At 32.5% G+C, this 23,437-nt stretch overlaps 1 protein-coding gene across 1 annotated transcript; it reads right to left on the minus strand.

Annotated features, from left to right (window-relative positions):
* Positions 1–67: 67 nt before the first annotated feature.
* Positions 68–21,578, minus strand: LOC148273226 (uncharacterized). The gene is made up of 8 exons (XM_088238981.1): positions 21,113–21,578; positions 20,710–20,832; positions 18,520–19,087; positions 17,735–17,976; positions 16,177–16,316; positions 13,913–14,026; positions 11,932–12,018; positions 68–7,293 (listed from the first exon to the last, which is right to left on the minus strand). The coding sequence occupies exons 1-8, from the start codon at positions 21,379–21,381 to the stop codon at positions 6,995–6,997; spliced, it is 1,842 nt and encodes a 613-aa protein (XP_088095107.1). The 5' UTR covers positions 21,382–21,578; the 3' UTR covers positions 68–6,994.
* Positions 21,579–23,437: the final 1,859 nt, after the last annotated feature.

Here is a 23,437-nt window from a genome sequence, read left to right on the forward strand (position 1 = left end):
AATGTTGCTTGATGGGAAAAAAAAACTCATAACACAAATGTAAGGTAAAAAAAAAGCAATCTGTTAATTTCTCTAAAATTTTATTGTGCACACGGAAACATTGATTGACACAACAGAGTAGATAAGTAAAGGGTCATTTGATAAGAGTAATTGAATTTATGAACTTTGAACTTAAAATATAAAACAAATTTTATTTTACATAAAACTGAAATTTTTTTATATCATGTTAAATAATATTTGATGTTTTAAAGATAATGTCGTTCAAATGTCCCCCAAGGCGTTGCTTAATCCAAGGTCTAATTTTCATTAGTTCTTGCATTAGATGAGCAAAGTAGGGTAAAAAAAAATTACTACCCTGGCAACACTAACGAAATTTCCATTTTGTTTCTTCGACAATCTGACAGATGGAACAATAATTCAATTCTTAAGTAATGCATTTGCTGCCTAAACATTCCTTTGCTAATTACACATGAAAAGTGATACCATTCTGTTTCTTTAAGATCCTAGCAGTATTTCTACACTTCAAAGGGACACGGTATAGTTGAATTCAAATCAGGACTGTACTGAGCGATGTCTACAAAGAAACTAATGGGTCAAAATGTAAACCTACTCATTTATGAGTAGTTTAGTCGCCTTCTGTTTGATGTGCGTATGTGGTTTCTGACTATTCTTAATTCTATGCCTTTATCTATGCAATAAAACATTATTTGAATACTAGAAAGACAGTTTTATAATTGAAGAAAATCAATTTTGTTAAAAATTATGCATTGAAGTAGTATAATGTTAATTTCAGTCCTAAAAATTGTTTTCAATACCACTATATCATTGATTTCCCATCATGAAAAATGTATTCAATATTTTCAGCTGAAAACAAATCTTAGTTTCTTCAAAACTATTGTTTGGATGCACATATTTCAAATCACTGCAAAAGAAGCTTTCTGCCTAGTATTTGGTATGGAGATTGGAATACAAAAATGCTAAGAAATTAACGCATATATGGTGTGTGTTATTTATGTATTTTTTCTTCCATTGCACAGCTGGCTGGGAGACCCAATTATAGTAACGAATTATTACAATGCAGAATAACCAGCTATAAAGACTACAATTAAAATAATTGTGACCAAGGATCAAACCCTCAACCCCCTTTCATGAAGAAACATCTTGGAAACTATACCACAGGAGCTATCGAGAGTAAACTTCTGAGTAATAATGTGCGACACGCTTATAGAGATGCCATTTCGCCCTATCGCATAGAACAAAAGTGTTGCAAATTTTTGGTTTAACAGCAGACTGTAACGGACGGTTTCATCGCTGTGCTTACGATTCTTGACCGGAGTACCTACGGCCCTTTGTTTTGCTGCAAACTGTATCTAACTTCATGATTGATAATCCTAGAATGGTTTTTTTTCGTATGGGCGGCTCAAGCTGTAGAGGGTTATTGGCCTGAGGTAAAAATAGTGAACTAGATAAAACCATTATTTTTTAACAAAACAGCTCCCCTCAAATCTTTGTTGTGCCATGAACGTCACATTGAAGTTTTAAAATATTGTTTTATTTTTAAAATATTATGTGAATTTAATTTTAGGTGACAATAAAATCACATTTTACTTTTTTGTTTTGTTAACAAATACTAATACATATTTTTAATTTAATATAACCCATACAATATTTTTGATATTTCTTTATTCTATTTCAGAGGATTTAATCTACAATAAGGTAAAAATTAAAAAGATAAAAATAGCATTTAAAAAGTATTTGTATTTTCTGTTACACACATACAAAAATAAACTTAATACATACATAATTTGTATTATATAACTTTTTTCAAATGATCATGAATGTGTATGTATAGGGTCATTCCGTTGTTTTGTTGAAATCGCATTTCCACAAAAAACAATATATTTTTTTGAATCCATCAAAGCTTTAGCAAATCTTTATTTTAATAAAAAATATATATTCAAAACGAATGATTTAATTACTCACCCTAAAGCAACAAGATTTATCTTATTAGTCCAATTTCCTATCAATACTGACAAATTTTAACCTACTTTTAAGTTTCCAATAAAAGCCAGATTTTATTAAAATTAATTTCTTCATAACTAAGTATGAAGAAACAAATGTAAATTTCTTGATTAAAAAACAATATTTCTACTTTTGAATTTTAATAATTTAAGATAAAGAATTAGAAAACAAAGATATAAAAAATACACACATAATAAATTAGGTAGTAACCATTTTTTTGGCTCTCCTGTAAAATGAACCAAAATTAAATTATCCGCTTTTGTTCTTCAGCTTCTCACTTATCTGATACATATAATAATTTTACTTTATTATTTGTTATAGGGTAACAACTAAAAACAACGATGGCAAAGTTAAAGAAAAAACTAACAAACCAATAAAAGCTAGCCGAGGACAGGCTACATAAGCAACAAAAATATGCAGATATTATAAACAATCCGGAACTTTAGTCTTCAGACAGAGAAAGAAAGAAAAAGATACGCCATGAGAAAAGTGCAAAAAAGATCTGCAGCATTGAAGATATGGGTGCAAGTGCCCAGAGAGAGCAGAGGAAGATGGAAACTCGGAAAAAAACTAAAGAACCCTCTAAACTATTTGAAGAAAAAAGCGGAGCCGAGTAAAATAGAAAGGATTATATGTAGCAGAAAATATGCCCCCAAATAGCAACAATGCTGAGGACGTACTCAATGATATGCAAAATGCTTTTAACCCTGACCTTCCAGCAGTTGATAATGTTTCAACATATAACACAAAAAAAAGGTCGGCGAACGAATAAGACTGCTTGAAAATTACGGTACATATCTATGAAAATCATTACAAAAAAATCATTATAAGATGAGATTAACTAAAGAAAAAAAATAAGTGCACAAAAGAAAATAAGAGTGTTGCAGCTTCACAAAAGAAACACAACGCACGAAGATACGGTGGAGAAAAAAGTTAAAAATGACCCAATTAAAGACATCCCAACCAATAGAGAAATTGTTGCTTAGTGAATCACTGTCTCCTTTAAAAAATATCAGGCTTTTAAATTGAGTTCTGATCTGATGAATGTTTGCATAGGTATTCATAATTACTTAGTTAGCCTGCATATTTGATTACTCCATATAATTTCTCCTATTTAGGGATAGAGAGAAGTAGTGAAATAGTTTGGTTGTTCTGTCTCTGATGTTCCAGCTGCATGCACTTCACGCAGATTGTATTTTCATATTTTGTCCATTGCTTCATACAAATGTTGTAAACACATCACTAGACAGAACTGATCACATGTGATTGATATTGTGTAATTTCTTGTCTCCACTGATCCAAAGTCTGAATAAAGCATTTAATTTTTTACTATGAGTTTTCCTTTCTCTTTCCTATCTTTTTTGTCAGATGATACATAGAAAGATTCTATTTTATTGTTCACTTTAATTCATATTACATTAGTCTAGTGTTTCTTAACCGTGATCAGGCACATATGTGGTTCAGTTCATATCTTAATGAAAGAGAATATGCAGTTGTGTTCCAGGGTAAAAGCTCAACCAACTTTCGGGTGTCTACAGGAGTGCCTCAAGGGTCAGTACTCGGACCACTCCTCTATCTCCTTTACACTAAAGATACAGAGAACATTATCAAAGAATGTGGATTGTGGTCTCACTGCTACGCAGATGATACTCAGATTTATTTTTATTGCAAACCAGGCGAGAGAAGTGTGCTTGTCAATTTAATTGATGGATGCATCGAGAAAATAGGAAACTGGATGGCTGAAAACAGACTAACATTAAACCCATCAAAAACTGAACAACTATGGGTCGCTTCAGCCAGACGACAGAATTTGATCCAGGATACGGCTCTACCCAATGTAGGGAGTACCGCTTTAGCCACCGTTAAACTACTGGGAGTTTTACTCAATTCTGACCTTTCTCTTGACGCTCAAATTAGTAGAACGATAAGTTCACGCTTCTACCAGCTGAGACAAATTAAATGCATACGCAAAAATTTGCCGGTTGATGCCGCCCGTCAATTAATAAATGCGTTTGTAGTGTCTACAGTCGATTATTGTAATGGTATCTATGCAGGTCTACCAATGAAAAAAATTACTCGCCTACAATCTGTATTGAATGCCGCAGCGAGACTTATTTTCGGAATCTCTAAGTTCAGTCATATCACTCCACTACTTCGGGAACTACACTGGCTACGTTTTCCACAGAGGGTCGAATACAAACTCTGTTGGGTTATGTATAAGTCACTGCACAACTCTGCTCCGGAATATCTAAGGGAACTATGCATTCCAGATGAACTAGCTGACAGGCGTCTAACGCTTAGATCAGCTACGTCTACGGCGAGAGGAAAAGTTATTTTACCTCTACGCAAACAGCGCACTAAATTTAGTGAACGAGCATTTGCGGTAGTAGGCCCTATGGCATGGAATGCTCTCCCAGCAGAGGTGCGAGGCTGTGAAAGTGAAGTGATGTTTCGGAAAAAACTTAAAACCCACTTGTTCTCTAAATCATTTGAATAAATCCGTAGCATGTGACAACAAAATAAATTATTTTAATTAAATTACAAATTTAAAAGAATCACTATGTAAAGCGCCCTTGAGGTATTTTGTTACGAAAATGGCGCTATATAAGCTATCCATAATAATAATAATAATTGAAAGAATCAGTAAAAAATATCCAGCCCCCCCCCTGAACAAAAATCGAAATAAAAATTTACACTTTTCTCTATGTAGGTATGTATTGTATCCAATGTATTTCCTACTACAAATAAAAAATAATGAGTAGTACAAATAAAACACAATATTATTTTTATAAACATTATGTACTTATTCTCTTTTATGTCATATTAATATCACATACCTAGATATAATAATATTTTTTTAAACGAGTAAATAATTGAATATAAATTTTTTATCAAAAAACTAAAAAAAGTTAAGGAGATCCCTGAGCCTTATCTGATTGCGCCAATTTCGTAATATTAGGTTCAAGTTATATAAAATATAATCTCAAATCTCCACTTTGACTTATTTGTAATCGATTTTGTAATTTTTTTCAATATATGCATTTCACTAAAATCCTAATCTACGAAATAGGAAGATGGAAATGCTATGATGGGTAATTTTACTTCTTTCCAAAGAAGAGGGTATTGATTGTGAACGAACCCAAAACGCATTATAATCACATTGATTGAATACTATTTTGGCATTGCAGTCATTTTGTATGTCAATAAACTGCTCTTTTAAATTTGAACTGCCTCCGGCTTCGGACGGTACAAAACTTTCACTCATAGGTGATATTTTGAACTTTTTTGATTGGGCCTATATTTTATATGAAGAACATGATATTGAACTTATTTTTCTATATTGACACAATGCCCACTCGATTTTCTGCAGTACCCCCGAAGTGCTAAAAATTTCAAAGCACCCCACCAGAACTTCAAAACGCCCACAAAGAGGCGCCGGCGCCCCAGTTAAGAATCACCGCATAGTCTAACATCCATCAATTTTTCAATACCATACTAACAAACTTCATTACCATCCAAATGTATAAATTACGATTTTTTCATTACCATCCACACATTTATTACCTTCCATCAATTTCCTTCATATCTGAATGTTGCACATATCGATGACAGCTACGTAAACTGCCGTATAAACATCAACTTTTCAGGAGAGCTGTTTAAAGATGTTTTTGTTTACCTGAGTTAACAATTCTAAAGGTATTAATTTGAATTTTGAATTATACTAATAAAAATTTCTGTGTTTTTTTTAATGACTTTTGAAAATTGTGTCTACAATAAACCCTTTTTGAGATTTCGGTGTTGCAATTTTTTACATGGAATCCTTATCGGTTTAATAGTTAGTACTTATAGTACTTACGATTTTTTACTTGGAATCTGCATAACTTACGACATATTGGTTTATTTTTTAAACTAATTAATTTATCGTAATTGTCTACACGTTAATGTTAAAAAAATTAATTTGACATTTTGTAGGATACAATAGTATACGTCTTCCATCGATACGTGCTCTTTTCACATTAGTATACAGGAACACAATTCTATTTTTAAAAAAAACTTCTAAAACATGCAAATTTGAACAAAATGACGGAATGATCCTATAATGTATAATATGCACATAAACCCTAAAATTGCGTAATTAGTAACTACAGTCGACTATTTACTTACAGGGATTAGTGGTGTAAAGAATAAATTATGAAATTAGCATCCATTCGATTAATGCACATAATGTACAGGCATAAACAGATCAATCAATATAATCTCGCTAATAAAATAAAAATGAATATGATGTATTATAAAGGAAAATACCTGGCAACAATAAATATTGATTTAAATTCAATCAACCTTTTCCTAAATAAATGTAACAACCATTGCCAACTTTAAAAAATATTTGAACTCCTGCCTTTTTATTCATCCAACAGCATACTATGGATTGTTTATTCACATTTTATTGCTGCAGATATCCCACTCTTCTACAAGTAGAAGTCAACATGATATAACATATAGATATATTTCAACAGTAGTAGTCAATAAAACACTTAGCAAAATCAAAGATTATATAACATAAAAAACATTGCTTAAGCATATTATTTATTATACCATAAAATTTACACTACCTTATTTACATCTTGTGTTTTTGTAATTGCTTTTTTAGTAATTTTTATTTTATATTAAAATAAATATAGTGCCTTTAAAATGTCTCGTAAAACAACATCTGTAGAATGAATAATACGGAATTTAAATTTGCTTGAATACGCTTAGCTTTATTTTTCCAATTCTATCGCTTAGCTTATTTTCACCTTATACTGTAAACATGCACTTAATTAAACCTCTAAAGGGCTACAAGTGGTCGCAATAAAATGCCTTTGTGGTAAAACATTTTTAAAAGAGAAATAAAAGAAACAGACATAAACTGAATTCAAGTAAAACAGCTAGTCAAATCTTCAGTAATACCAACTTGCTAACATTAGAAAAATTATTGCATAATAACTGACAACTTCTCAGTTACAGACGCAAGAAATGAGTTCTGTGTAAACAATTTTTTCTGTTTTGTGGGAATCGTACCGCTTTGTCCACTATTATTTCTCAATCTGTTTTTATATTCAGCATACGACAATTCCGGCGCATTATCACTTAAGACATCAGATTCGCTATAAAGATAATAACTATTGCGTGATTTGGTCTCCTTAGTAATCTTTGGGCGTTTTACATGCGTAATGCGGGTGGGAGATATCTTTTTGCTCATTTTTGCTTCCTCTTCACTGGCTTTGTTACCTAAAATAACATTAAGCAACATTAAATTTGTAATCGGGTTGTGGTCCTGTGGCTAGTGTCTCGGACTCACGGACCAAAGGTCCGTGGTTCAAATCCTACTCTACCCCTACTTGATTCCCATTTTGTAATAGTGAGTTATTTACAACTCGTTGAAAATGGCCCTCAAAATTAAATATTTGGGAAGAACGCAAATATTTCTTTTAATATATATTTTTTTTTTAAATAAAAAAGTCACCGACTAAGCATTATATACAATGTGGACCAGCGTTTCTCAAACATTTTAAGCCTGCGGTCCGGAGAAAGTAGGAGAAAATATTTTACGGACAGGTAACGCAGGTATAAAAACTTTTATTACAAAAATTACAAAAAATTACAAATTACAAATTTGATGAAGAGGTGGGTTCGTCTAGAAGCCGATAGACATATAAGTTGGTATGTGGTTATATACCTACAATAATTGTTTTATATAATAAAAATTATAACTCACAACATTTTACTGTTTCATTCTATATCTTTTACTACGTTTTTTAATTGTTTTTTACTACTTTTTTACTGTATGTTTTCGATGTTTACTACCGTTTATTGTTTTTAACTCTTAAAAGACTGTGCTGAATAATCCCTTTGCAGCCGGTGGTGTAACACAATGTGACCACAAGCATAAGTCGAGATATTTTGAAATGTAAGCTAAAATACCAAATTATTTACAATGGTATGTGTTAAAAATGATCTTTATTCAAAGATGTTACATAAAAAATATAAAATTAAAGCATATTTATGCAAAATAAAGTTAGAAATTGTGTTCATTCCTTTTAAAATCCCGCTAGCAAGCGCTGCCGCCCGCGTCTGGTTGTCGACTGAATTCCGAATTACACTTACGACAGAATTTAGCGGAAATAGATCAACCGGGAGACTAGAAAGTATGCTATGCTAATACAACTCTTATTTGAATGCAAAAAAGAATATCAAATTTTTATTGCAAATAAATACTAGATTTTATTAGAATAAATAAAAACGCTGTTAAAACATATTCTTAGAATAATATTGAAATAAATCCTAAAAAAATAGCAAAAAAAACTTGAAAGAAATAAAATAATAGTACGTAATACGTGATATAATCAAATCATAATTAAACATACACAAAAATGACAACGTGAACACGTTTTTTAAAACTAGTTACGAACAAATTTTTTGAACACTTTAAATGAAATAACTTTGCACACTTCCTTGGGTACACTTCCACTTATTTGTTTGACCAATTAGCGCTTTCATCCCATTATGGACATCTTCAGACTGGCGAATATTATACAATGTAAAGATGATTTATAGAAATCAAAATATTATCTTAAGTGTGGAAATGAGTGGAAGTGTACCAAGTATTTTTGATTAATAACTTATATGTAAATGTATGTAAATATTACATCATTACAATGAAATTCCATCAAGAATTGTCAAAAAATAATTTAAATCAGATAAATTGTGAATAAATTGTAGAAACATTTCGGGAACACGGTGTGTTAAATACAGCGTCAGCTTAGTATACTACAAAAAACTTCACGCGACTGATGTGTTCTCTGTCCCACAAGTGGTATAATTCTGTATCGTGCTCTTTCGGTATTGTTTTCTCGGTCATTCAAGCTCCGCCCCTAACGAATAGTGTCCTTGTCGGTCTTCTGATATGCTATATTCTCGTGCTCTTTCTTATAAAATTTAATAAACCACTTATAATACTGGCATCTCTTTCGTTTGTTTTAATTTATTTTACAAAATGAAGAAATTGTTTTTTATAGAAAAAGCCCGTGCATTTTTTATAAAAATGTTTCCTTATTTTGGTGTAAAAAAGTCCATATAAGGATTACAAAAAATATGAGTTGGTTATTTAAAAAAATAAGAGAGTTATTAAATGTTTTTTACCCGAGGTAGACATCCGTTACCGCATAGCCACACATGAGTTAATATTGTTTTTTTTATGTAATGATAACTGTTTTTAAATTTTGACAGTCTTAGAACGGTGTAAATAACCCTAGTTAGACAGTCAAAGCAACATAGTATAAATGTATAATTGTATGTATGAATATATGATAATAAATAAATAAATTATAATTATTAATTATATAATTATTTCATTATAGAATTAGTATTAACCATTATTAATTATATAATAATTATACAACAATAATTATTATTTACTAACATTTAATGCAATGGAAATATGATGCTATGATTACAATTTTAAAATATTCTGAATCTCAAAATCTTATTACAAAATGCAATAATCGCAGCTTGTGTGACGGTATGTGTATGTTGGTATTAGGTGTAAATGAAGGTACCTACAAATACATTCTTATTCTTAGCGGTGGGGGTCAGTGCTATGCAAGCTCCCGACGTCACTGCGACCTGTGAAGATCTATTGTGACGGGACCTACACATACATACTATTTTACATAAACAAACAACCCATCTTGGGGTTTCAAACAGCTAACCCGACTCTATACTGATACTAGATGCTGTATATTCGAAACATTTTGCAAGGTACATTCTCCGTTTCTCATACAATGTGAAGAATTCACCATTTATTCTCCCATTTGTGTTAATTTCAAGCAAGCCATCTTGTCTATTCAACTTCTGCTATTGCACTGTCTAATAGCAATAATAATTACTATTCTCTGGTCTACAACCCCTGCATGTAAACGCGTTGGCGCTAGATAGGCTCGCTGCGCACAATGGCTATGTAGTCGCGATAGGCCGTTACTATCGACAAGCCCGTAGGGTAAAATATAACTGTATTAACCTTTTTGCACTTTGTTAGGCTAAATTCAAATCAATTGTATCATCATCATTATCAATATTTCCCTACGGTGCACCGTACACCAACTGCAGATCATTTTGTTACACAAAGGTAAAAACAGTCTTACACTTGAGGTGCCAGTCCAGGAACATGAAATATTTTGGTATAAAAAAACAAACAAACCATCGGGCCGTTTCCCCGAAATGGTAGGCAGAGGATAGAATGCCATATTACTCTGTCTTTGCATACAGACCTCACTCCCTCTACATTCATAAATCTTCTCATGTACACATGACACTTATCCCAACTTTTGTTATGTCCATCTTCACAAATATTAGTTGAATATGGTCAAGCCGTTTCTTTTTCGGTCTTTCTCGTTTTCTGCATCCATCAACATGCGCATTGTAAATCCTTTTAGCCATTCTTTCGCTGTCCATTCCTTCTACATGTCCAAACCAACGCAGCACTCCTTTTTGATTCTGTAGAAAATGCCTGTCTCGGCCTTACATAATTTATTTATTTATTAATTTACACGCCCTACGGGCTTTTACATATATTAGAAATTACATTCAAGTGCAGCAGTGAAACATAAGTATGTAAATTAAGTTCAAATTAAAGATAACATAAGAAAAGCTAAAAGATACAATAATAAGTAAAAATCAGGAAATGTACCAACATAGGTATAGGGTACGTAGAAAAATATTTAATAAATTTACATATGAAAACATACACACATACATATACATACATATAAGTTTATACATTATTATAGAGATACATGAGAAAAAAAAATAGTAAATAAAGAACAATATTAAGAAATTTTATTCAAATTAATTTATGACCTTTTGAATACTTAACCTATATTTATATAAAGACAGACGAAATATATCAACTTCACCATACTCGTTACCTAGCCGGTGTAGTCTAGGTATTGGTGAATTGTAATAATAATTGTGACTACCAGGAGATTTAAAAAATAACATTAGCTGCCGAGTATTTCGAACTGGTACTTTTAAGCTGATAACACTAGTTAATTCCGGGACGTCAATACGCCATTTGCTATTTTATACATGTAATGTATGTAATGCGCGGATCTTGACATTTGTGCACGTAGCATACATAGTTTTACCATAGATTCACCAGAGAGATCGCATTTTGACAGCATTCAGCCTATTTTCATTCTAGTTTTTCCAATTCCACACCTCACTCCTATACACAAGGATCGACACGTGCTTGTTTTGCCTCCTTCAACAAACATTTGTAAAAGCATGTGTAAAAATACATTTTAAATCAATATTTCATGCAAATCATCATATCGGGAATCCAACCTGGGCCGCGATTATCAACGTTTTCTTAATCGGCATATTTCCAGACAAAGTAAAATCGTCATTTATGTATGAAAATGTATATATTTGTATAAAAATTCAAGATATCTTCATCGGCAACTGAACATACATATTTAGAAAAAAAAAATGTATACATATCCTATTTTCACGCAGAAAACTTGATTTTACTTTGAGGATAAAATTGAAGATGAATGTTGACTTCAATGATGAGGCAGACAAATCTTTGGTGATTCATTTGTCCTGTGGAAACACAATGGCTAATAACTATTTCCTAGTTAATTTTTTTTAACATGAAATGATATTTGCCACAACAAACATCAATGCAAGAAATTCTACTATACAACCAAAATGTCATTTTACTGTAGGGTTAAGCAGATGATGAAACCCCATCGACAATATTTATAATACTGGCAGTAACTGAATATAGCCTTTTGCTTATAAAGTTTTTCGAAAATGTGGTGCACTTAACAAATTTAGTTAATTAAAAAATAAAACTTAAATATTCACCTTGGTTATTTAAAGTTTTTTTCTTTATTACTAATCCATAGTTAGGTTTCGATATGAATTTATCTTTGCTTTTTCGCTGTATACAACCTAAAAATAAAATAATAAACATCTATAATAAAACATGAATGAACTTCATTATATATGTCAACTTCATTATATATTACATGGGTATTATTGAGACTTTCTACTCTCAATTGTTAAATAAAACAAAATCAAACATATCATGCAGTTTACTTTTATACTTGATATTTTTAATTATTTAATTCTCGACTTCCTGGACATCCACTGCTGACTGATCGTCGGCAGTTTATGTCAGAACTTCAGGATGGGAACCTGACTTGGGAGGACGCAAAGAAGGTGGCGGCCGATAGAGATGCATAGAGGCTCTTTGTGGATACCATATGCTCCAACTAAGTAGCGGACATGGAATGATGAACAAATGATCAATATTCAAAATTCTTCTCCGTTTATACGGTTCAGTTTTATTTATTACAGGACGAGAATATAAATACCTATTTGTGATAAGTTTTTTATTTAAAACATAATCTGTAAGATGTGTATTACAGCCATTATGTAATGCAATTAATTTTATTGTGTTAATTTCTTTGTGATAACTTATATTTTGACAGAGGAATATTTATTAATGAATTACTGAATCAATGTATGTGGGTTTACGGAATATTTCAAAGGTTATCTTAACATTAATAACGGTTAATGTTAAATTCAGTAAATTTAATTTTAATTTTCTATCCAAATGCTAAAAAATATCATCAGCATACTATTTCCATATTTAAATATTTTTTGATAGTGGAGATTCACCATTAAACAATGTATCTTCTAAAAATGTTAAATGATGAAAAATATCATTCAATGCAATACCTATTACGTACCCCTTATTATTTTTCCGAGAATCTGAAGGCTGGGCGCAAAACACTGAACACACGTCAGCGGGTGACGTATTTTAGGTATGTACTTGTTATTTAGTTAGATTTGAAATATTTAGTTTATTAATTTGTAAACCTCGACACAGAAACAGTCATGTTCCTAAACCGGTAGCCATTTTAGTTTTTTGTAGGATTTTGCTGGTTGTTGGAGGGTGGAGCGAAACTTGTTGGAGCAGTTGGAGATGGACAGAAGAAACGAGGTTGGTGTTGTGATACGTATTTATTACGTAGTGAATAAGATGCAACACTTCGTCATGAAGCGCGAGAGTAACGCGATGATGAGTTGAACCGACTGCTTTTGGACTACATGCTGGAACTGAGTAACTGACTTTTATAGGTCATGTTCCTTTGCTCTTCATGCCGTCATGACGAGAAAGAAGTTAATGTACTTCAGGACGTTGCGCTCGATGTGTCATCCGATTTCGTTATTGAGTTAACGTCCTGTGTGCAATACTGTTGATCTTGCATAATATAATGGTATATATTTAATAGAAAACGCTGAGTTGCTTCTTGGGTCGTTGCTTTATATTTCAGGTAAAACCATTTGACGTGTGTGTGTGTAATCAATCAATGGAGTTTGACTCCCACAGCACTCACTATCCAGAGAGGTGGTCTCACAAAATCAGATGACATATCCAGTGCAACGTCCTGGAGAACATTAACTCCATCCCTGCCATGGAGACATAAAGAACAAAAGGACACGACCTATAAAAGGATCACAGGGGGTGGTAACATTAGTCAGTCAGCTCAACGCGGTTAATCAGTTACAGCATGTAATCCAGTCAAGTTAGTTATAATCGCCGTTACTCTCGCGCGTCAGAACAAAGTGCTGTGTCTTATTCGATAAGTAACAAATATATATTGAACCTCAACATTATTTCTGTTCACCCCCAACTGGTGTAAGAGCTCTACCTCAAACAATCAGAAAAATCCTACAGCTTAAATGAAATGTGTTTTAAAAACAGATAAAGTAATATGTATTATCAAGTTAGCTATTATTACTCACAGATTTTCTTTTAATAAACACATTAAAATACCTTTATGAGCCCCTCTAATTATAACAGACATGTCATATTTCGGCAGCCCATAATTTCTCAATTGTGATAAAATTGTTTTCAAAAACCTATTCCGAAGACTCTGCCATGTTCTGTCTGAAAAAAAAAGAAATAATATATTTATAGATATGATTTAAGTAAAAAATGCTGTGCTGGAAAAACTTTTTATTTTAAAAATTCACAACTTGAAGTGGAAGATCTTCCCAATTTTCGTCCTATTTCTAATCTTCCTATCGTATCAAAAATACCAGAAAAAATAGTTTCTCATGGGAAAATTATATTAAGCATAATGAGGAACTTCAGCCCTACGGGATATTGGATACAAAAAATGTTTTCTTGAACGCGGTAAAGGTTAGAGCATTAAATTGCACGACAAAGTTTCTTGAAAATGTACAAAAAATATAATAAAAAATATTTCAATAAAAATTAACTACTAATGATGTCACTAGAGCATATGAATGAAGTGTAAGATATCCGGTTTACTTACCGTAAACGGACCAATTGGCAGAACTGACAGAGAATAAATGAGAACCTCTGATGTCACATGCGGAGTAATTTCAGAAATGCAAAACTTTAAAAATTCATAGCCCTGATAATACAATATATGAAAATTTAAATGTATTTTTGGCATAGTTTAATAATCTATTAACAAATAATTCTCTTTTAAAAAAAACAACTGAACTTCCTCATTCTGTTTTCAATTAGCATACTGATGTTTTCATTCCACGGAGACGGGAGTGATAAGAGTACTGTCTAACATTACGACGGTAGAATCTGGATATCTGGTGTTGTTGGCTCTTTTGGACATGAGTGATGCATTTGATACTGTAGACTATAATATTTTGCTTGAACGCCTGGAGAAAACTTATGGTATCTGTGCTGTGATCAGGCACATATATGGTTTAATTCATATCTTCATGAAAGAAAATATGCAGTTGTGTTCCTGAGTAAAAGCTTACCCAACTTGTCAAACCCAAAAGTCTACTGGAGTGCCTCGAAGCTCAGTACTAGGACCACTTCTCTATCTCCTATACACTAAAGATAACATAATCAAAGAATGCGGATGATACACATACTTATTTTTACTGTAAACTAGGCGAGAAGAGTGTGCTTGTTAACTTCATTTATTATTATTATTATGGATAACTTATACAGCTCCATTTTTGTAATATAATACCTGAAGGGCGCTATACAAAGTGATTCTATAGATAAATAAATTTGATTGAGCTTTTAAATTTGTAATTTAATTAAAACAATTTATTTTATTATCACATACGGATTTATTCATTGATGGATGCATCAAGAAAATAGGAAACTGGACGGCTGTAAATAGACTAATATTAAAGCTATCTAAAACGGAACAAGGATGGCTTCGGCCAGACGACAGAATTTGGTTCAGGATATGACACTACCCGATTCAAGGGGTACCGCTTTACCAACTATTAATCTGCTGGGAGTCTTCCATTTTAATTCTGAACTCTCTCTTGATGGTCGAATTGGTAAGATGATAAGTTCTTGCTTCTACCAGCTGAGAAAAATTTAATACATAAGCAAAAAAATTCCGGTTGATGCTGCCCTTCAATTAATATATGAAATTTGTAGTGTCTAGAGTTAATTATTCTGACAGTATCTACACAGGTCTACCAATAAATAAAATTACTTGCTGTCTGTATTAAATGCCACAGCGAGACTTATTTTTGGAATCTCTAAGTTCAGTCATATCACTAACCGCTTCAGGAATTACACTGGCTACGTTTTCCACATAGGGTGCAATAAAAACTCTGTTGGCTTATGTATAAGCCACTGCACAACTCTGTTCCAGAATATCTAAAAGAACTTTACATTCCAAATGAACTAGCTGACAAACGCCTTACACTTAGCTACACTACCAGCTACATCTAAGGCAATAGGAAAAGTTATTATACATGTAATCAAATGTTTATAATATTTCAGTGGTTGTAGATTTCTTATTGTAGAGAAATGATGTTTCGAAAAAAACTTCAAACCCACCTGTCCTCTTAAACATTTGAGAAAATCCGTAGCACGTTAAGACAAAATAAATTGTTTTACTTAAATTAAAATGAAATTGATATTCATATAATCACCTCGTAAAGCGCCCTTGAGGTATTATATTACGAAAATGGCTCTTCATAAGTTATCCATAATAATAAATAAATAAATTACAAAGATCAAATTAATAACAATATTTTTAAGCATTACATATTTTAAATTAAGCTAACACATACTTCCATTAGGCATTATTTGCTTCCTTTCCAATTCTTTCCATATGTAATTCCCGTTGACTTTGATAGAATTGGTTCCTTCAAGAATCCAATTCAAAATGATTCGGTCTTCCTCAGCGGTGTATTGTGCTTTATCATTCAAACTAAAATAAATGGCAAATGGATTTTTTTAATAAGACAAAAACACATCAAATTAATGTAAAACCCTGAAACACACTTAATTATTTTATAATAATTTTTATAGAGTGTTAACTGACCACTTACGAACGTTTTTAAGCAAAATAGTATTTTTTTCTAATGATGAAGGTTACTTCTTTTTTCCCAAACACGGTCGATATCAATAAATCAATTTGTGTAGTAGATTTATTGAAATTTTCGCAAATTAATACATATTTGATACCCGCCAGATATTGAGCTACCTTACGATATCCGGATACGATTGAGCCAGATACCAGATAATTACCCAGATATCTGTTTTATCTCTAGTTTAGATATAAGATTATTTATAAAAATGTCTAGATTTGGCACAAAGTATACTAGGCAGGCGCAAAATAAAAATAAGGTTTAAATAAGTTTTCAAAGTTTCATTTGAACAAAAGTAGAAGAGTTTTTAATATCCTGTGAAAATATATTTTTAATTCATTTTTAAAAACTTGCCACTTAAAGAATTTATTTATATATTCATTCAAAATTACACTCGTTTATATATTCATGAACTTATTAAGGCTTTTTGTAGGCTGTGCCCGTGTTAAGTCAAAATAATTAACAATACATAATAAAATTAATTAAATTATATATATATAGATTGAAAAATACATAATAAAATCAATTAAATTATAATACCATGTGATGCAATAGAATAACAATCCAGAAAAGTAAAATATAAATAACAAAGAATAAAACCATAAATAAGAACATTCCAGCATAAAAAAAAATAATCAGATATAAATATTAAAATATGAATTATACAAATTTAGTTGCATACATAGTCAAATATACAAAATAATAGAACCATTAATTTTAATAGAAAATAATTCAAAAACATAATTGAAATGATAATTATTGAGATATGGTATACAGAGTAAGAAATTGAAGTAATAAATAATATGCCAAATAACAGCGAGTCTAGTGGTCATTTTACACACTGTAACAGTACCATTCTGCCTACGTTTGAACATCTATATTTCTACATCTGTAAAAGAGCTAAAACCTTTATTAATTCCCTTCTCAAAAATGTTTTTCACCTCTGTTGTAGTATCTATTAATCTCGGTAAACTCCCAGTCGACCAAGTTTCTGCAACAAGTTAAAGTGGCAAACCTTGTCAAAGGCTTTACTGAAGTCGGTATATATAGCGTCAACCTAGTGCATCTTATGAAGTGCACAATAAGGTAGAATCTTGTCTATAAACATTAAGACATTCTCAAAATGTTGTCAAATGAAGAACACACTTGACGTTTCAACTAGGAATATTAGGAGCAACTAAATTTTGGAACATGTAAAGAGCAACAGCTAAGAGGTGGTGCGCTAAATTGAAGACATGCAAAATGAATAAAAACATACTTTCTCATGGAGTAATTTAAATTTTTGGATGGTCGTAAATTGCGAGGTGGGCTTTTGTTCTCTGGTTGTTGTATCAATTTGGGTTTGATATCAGATTTCCATTTGTCAATAACTGAAAATACAGTACCAGCTTTCGATGTTTGACAATTTTCTTTGTTAGATTCGACGAAATTACTTCTTTTGATATCATTTAAATTTTCATTTTTATGAAATTCCATACTTTGATCCAATCTCCTACGAACCTAAAATATATATTTATTTATTTAAAACTTCAAGTACAAAGAATAAGTACTTTGGCGGACTATGGAGGTTATGAAATAAATTTAATTCGGTATATTTTTTAAAAAAATAATTCACATGAGGCCAAACCTGAGACCAATAGAAGTCTACTGCCATACAAAAAATTTTAATTATATTTTGTACATAAAATTGTGGGAACAGGAAATATAAAAGATTAGATAAACACTTAAACAGCGCACTAAATTTAGTGAACGCGCATTTGCGGTCGCAGGCCCTATGGCATGGAATGCTCTCCCAGCAGAGGTGCGAGGCTGTGAAAATGAAGTGATGTTTCGGAAAAAACTTAAAACCCACTTGTTCTCTAAATCATTTGAATAAATCCGTAGCATGTGACAACAAAATAAATTGTTTTAATTAAATTACAAATTTAAAAGCTTCAATTAAATTAATTTAACAATAGAATCACTATGTAAAGCGCCCTTGAGGTATTTTATTACGAAAATGGCGCTATATAAGTTATCCATAATAATAATAATAATAATTACTTTGTTCGGGGGAGAAATCTGCTTTGGTTTTGGTTTAGCAATCGGTTTCGACTTGGACTTAGAAGTTTCATTAGAGTTTGTCAAGTCTGATGCACGGTGAATGAGACCAAGTTCTCTAGCAAATTCTGATTGAGTCATCTCGCTTGAGCCATAACTATCCGCATAATTCTTTCTTTGTGTTTTTACAGGAGTTATAGAACTTACGCCTATTTTGATATTGGGAAAGTTTCTTTCCAAAACTACTGTTGGATTCAACGAAAATATTAATTGTAAAAAATATTCATCGTCAGTTTCGAATAAACCTTCGGGAATTACGGCCATTCCTTTATAAGGCATAAAATCTCTATTCTTCGAAACCCATTTTCCAATGACCCCTAAGTGTTCATAACTAATTTGAAAAGATGCTCCACTTTCCTTATTCGTTGGTTTGCCCTTTGTCAAAGATCGAGAGGTATGAGATGGCCAATTTCGGTGCCCACTATTGTTATTGGATTCATCTTTTTCAATTAAATATGTCCTATTGGAGGAATTAGTTCTGTTCAGAACACTTTGTAGATCGGGTTTTTCTCTGCAAATAGTAAATCATTAAACAGGCTAGCAATAAATAAATCATACTTTTAATAATCTTTGATGTATTAATTTTTCCAAATTAATCAATTATATAAAAGAAGATGCTATGCTAGATCATTCTGAAAATACTGTTTAAAGATTTAGCAAACATGGCAATAAAAATATACAATTAAATGTTTTTGCCTTCAAAACAGATTCCATTCATTTAAACTAGCAGGATACAAAAGAGATTTGAGATAAGAATGTACATACTTTCCGCGGAGAATAATTGTTTAGTCATTAAAACATTTCAAAGTAGCTATATTTGAGTTAGCGGCTGGATTGGCGATAAGAATGTACTAGCTCGCAACTGCAAGAAGAAATGAAATAAGAATGTACTCGCTCGCAGTTGCGAGCCAATATTAGCAGACTCTAGCTGGAGTCTAGCGTAACGGGGTTAAATTATAATGTAACAGTGGGCTTCGAATAAGCAGATGAAAGCTAATGCATGTATATGTTGGAAGAAATCATACAAAAAGTGGACCCTTTGCATTATTCGTGTGTGACAGATGGGTCTGATAGGCCTCTCATTGAAAGAATAAATATTTTGTTGGGTTACAAACATTTTATTTAGTTTGTAATAATAAAACAACATTAATTCAATACATCATAATAAAAGTCTGGTATTTAATAAAATAAAATAAACATAGTTAAATCATCATCATATCTGCACTTGATGGTGCATAGGGCACCGTATTAAAACACCAAATGCAGCGCATCTCAATCATGGGTCCAGGGACTATTGAAGTGTAAAACCACCATTAAAATGTTCCCTCCTCAGTATGTAATTTGACATAATATTTAGGACAGTTGTGATAATTAATATTTAGGCCAGTTAAGAAGTATATAATTACAAAAATAGAGATATTTACAAAAAAATGGCAATAACGCAGTATCAAGTCTACAAAAATCAAAATGGTTAAAACTCTCATTTTTCCTATATTCTTGTACGCCACAGAAACGTGTACCCTGAGAGAAAGAGAATGATGAAAGAAAGACTCTTTAAGTAGTGCTGGCGTAAAATGCTACGGATACCACGGACAGCCCATAGGACTAATGTCTCTATAATCCGAGAACTGGGTATTGAACAGTAGCTTTCTTCCAAAGTACAGACTCGTGTTCTCGGCTACTTTGGCCAGATTATGAGACAATATTGGAAAATTAGCGGTACAAGGACGAGTAGAGGGAACTGGATCTCGCGGAAGAAGACCTACCAGATGGACAGACTTGGTAAGAGAAGCGAGTGGCGTCCCTCTTCGAAAGGCTTTCGGCAGCGCTGAAGATAGAAGCGGGTGGAGGCAGATCGTAACGACGTGCTTCTCTCCTGCGAGGTGACCACGACTGCTTTGCCAAGAGTAAACGACTAAGAAGAGCATAATTTATACTTTGGGCTGTTACACAACAACAGATTTATCTACCTAATTGACACAAGTTAGAGTATTATTTGATCGAAATTTAGCCATTTTCTTGCACAATGATTAAGACTAAAATGGCCTGAAAATGAATTTCAAAAAACCAGCAGTAAGCAAAGGGGAGTTTATTTAGAAATAAATTATTTTTAGTGAATATATTAATATATACCTTTCTATAATAGCGGTTGTTGTCAGTTTCTCTTGGCATCCATTTGATTGGTTATTAGCTAAAGAACACCGACATTCCTTTTTCTCAATCATTTCTTGAAGTTGTTCAATCTTTTGACATACCCTTTAAGGAAAAATTGCAGGGTTGTAAATAGATCATTGGTAAGGAAAAAATAGTTTAATTAAATATATTAAATCTGCTTAAAGTGATGATATTCTGGGATCATTAATAATAAGGTATGTATATATATTATATAGGTAAATAAGATATGAAATGAATCACTAGTTGGGGGATTTCATATAAGTACAATAAAGATGTTCAGTAGATACAACAACCGAACTGTGGATAAAGCCATAGTAGAACCTAAGCCATGATTGAATACAAAATTCTATTAAATACTCACATAGAATAACTTTGAGTAACTCGGTAAGGCGATTTGGTTTTCATTTTCCGTCTACATTTGTGGTGATTTAGCGCCTTTTTTATTTCATGAACAGCATCTTCAAAGTCCATGAGAACCATTTTGTGACAGTAAGAAAGGTAGAAAAAATCCAGTTTCGACTGAGCATTTGTTTTAGGATCGACGATAAATCCATCTTTAACCTCGATAAATTTGCCGTGTATTTTGACGTAGCAATTATTCCAACTACTACTAGCGTTGTCAATTTCCATTTCGCAAGATAAAACAATTACAAAATCAACGTTTAACCGAAATTATTATTTTTACAAATTAATCTTGACCATCTAAAGCGGATCAAACATAAAAGCTACACACTGAAAAATAAAAATAACAATATTATAAAGTAAAACGGTCACGAAAAGTTAACCAGAGAAACGTGCTCAATAGATTAAATATATTTTTCTTCTTCGTTTTTTCATGGCCTTTTCACATCTCAACTCGGGTGTTCTGGCCAGTGTCGAATATTTTTTTATTTTTTTACGTATATATACACATGTGTTAGTAATATAATATGTACAAGTCAGTATGTTTGTATTTAATAAAATATATACATATAATAATAAAACATATTTACAGCTTTACACCATTTACAACTAGATATTTACAAATGATTTTATACATGTTTATTGGGTGGGGACAGGAGAGTTAGAATATGAATAGGGAATGGGATATTAATATCAGAGAGGTCGTATAGGAAATCAGGATAACAATCATTTATGGGGCATCCAAAAAAAATATGGTGTAAATCTTCCTCATCTAGCTGACATTTGCAAATGTCCCGGACACACATGGATTCTGAACAGGTGAGAACCATTGCAGCAGTGCCCAATGCGCATTCTGCATATGGAGGATGTATCAAACTTGTTCAGAATCACTTTGGAAAACCAAGGCTTTTCTGTTACATTTGGCTTCAGTTGGAAAAGATGTTTACCCTTGGCTTGGGAGAAGGCTACCCAATATTCTTGCCAAGTGCGAAGTTGCTTCTCCTTCGTCATAACAAGGAGATCACCTAGTGGTAGTAAATTACTATGGGCAGGATCCACGGAGTAGACCGCCTCCTTTGCTAACGCGTCCACTTTTTCATTCCCGGGAATACCACAATGGCTAGGGATCCAGGACATAACAATACTCTTATTGGATGCCTCTGATAAAGAAAGAAGAAATCGAGTTTCCACGCAGAACTCATCCTTGGGATAAGAGGATGGAGGGGATTTGATTATTTGTAAGGTACTCAAGGAATCCGACAGGATTAGGAACTTGCTATATTGTGAGCTTAAGGCGTACTTGACAGCTTCTCGGATTGCGATACATTCTACGGTAAATACAGATGCATTCTTGTGCAATTTGCACAATCTTTGAAAGTTGTTGTCTTCACAATATAGAGCCGCACCCGTATGGGTTGGCGAATCTGACCGAGATCCATCAGTGTTGACAATTTTCCAACCTATCCATCTTGACGACCGAATACAGTTGAATGTGCACCGGGGCTGTAGGTGGCTTTCGACTCCGAATGTGAGTTCAATACTTGGGGCATAAATAGAAGCTTTAAATGGAAAACGATAAAGGGGAAGAAGGTCTTTAGAATAAATGTTAGATTCGAAAGATTTGTAAAAATGAAAACTGTTGACTAGTAAAGGGGCGGTTTATGAATCCAAAAAGATGAGGATGTCACGCAGTCAGAGAGAAACTGTGCCTTTTTGAGGAGCAGGTTGTTTTTTTGGACAGAGCATTTTAGAAGAAATATATCCGCCGAGTATTGTCTTCTCATACTGAGTGGGGGATCACAAGCTTCTACTTGTAAAGCGTTAATTGGAGATGACTTCGGAACGCGTATCATGTGATCATACTGTGGTGTCTTTTTTGATTCACCTGTTTGGACCGCAGTCACATGCCGTTCGGCGTACGGTTCTACCCGCGATTTGGAACAAGCTTTTATAGAATATTACGATAAATTAATGAGTACTGCCGATAATGGTTCTGAAGCCAGATAATAAACTTTTTTATTTATATATATATATGATATTTGCTGGTACAATGGGACAATGCGCTTTAAACAAATGTATATAAGAAGGTAAAAGTCGTTTATCTTTTGAGACTTAAGCTAGGGTTTCCCAGGACAGCGGTGCCCGTATCTTAACGGGCGTAGTGAACGGTGATGCGGTGGGAAGCCGTCGTAACGTCGTCTAGAGAGTGGTTTCCTAGGAAAATTGTGTTAAATGGTGTTGATAACACCGTTTTCCTAGGAAACCACACTCTAGTCATCGTTAC

Source organism: Micrasema longulum, unplaced genomic scaffold, assembly GCF_059751315.1.
Source record: "Micrasema longulum isolate JH-2025_06_02 unplaced genomic scaffold, ASM5975131v1 h1tg002029l, whole genome shotgun sequence".
Lineage (NCBI taxonomy): Eukaryota > Metazoa > Arthropoda > Insecta > Trichoptera > Brachycentridae > Micrasema > Micrasema longulum.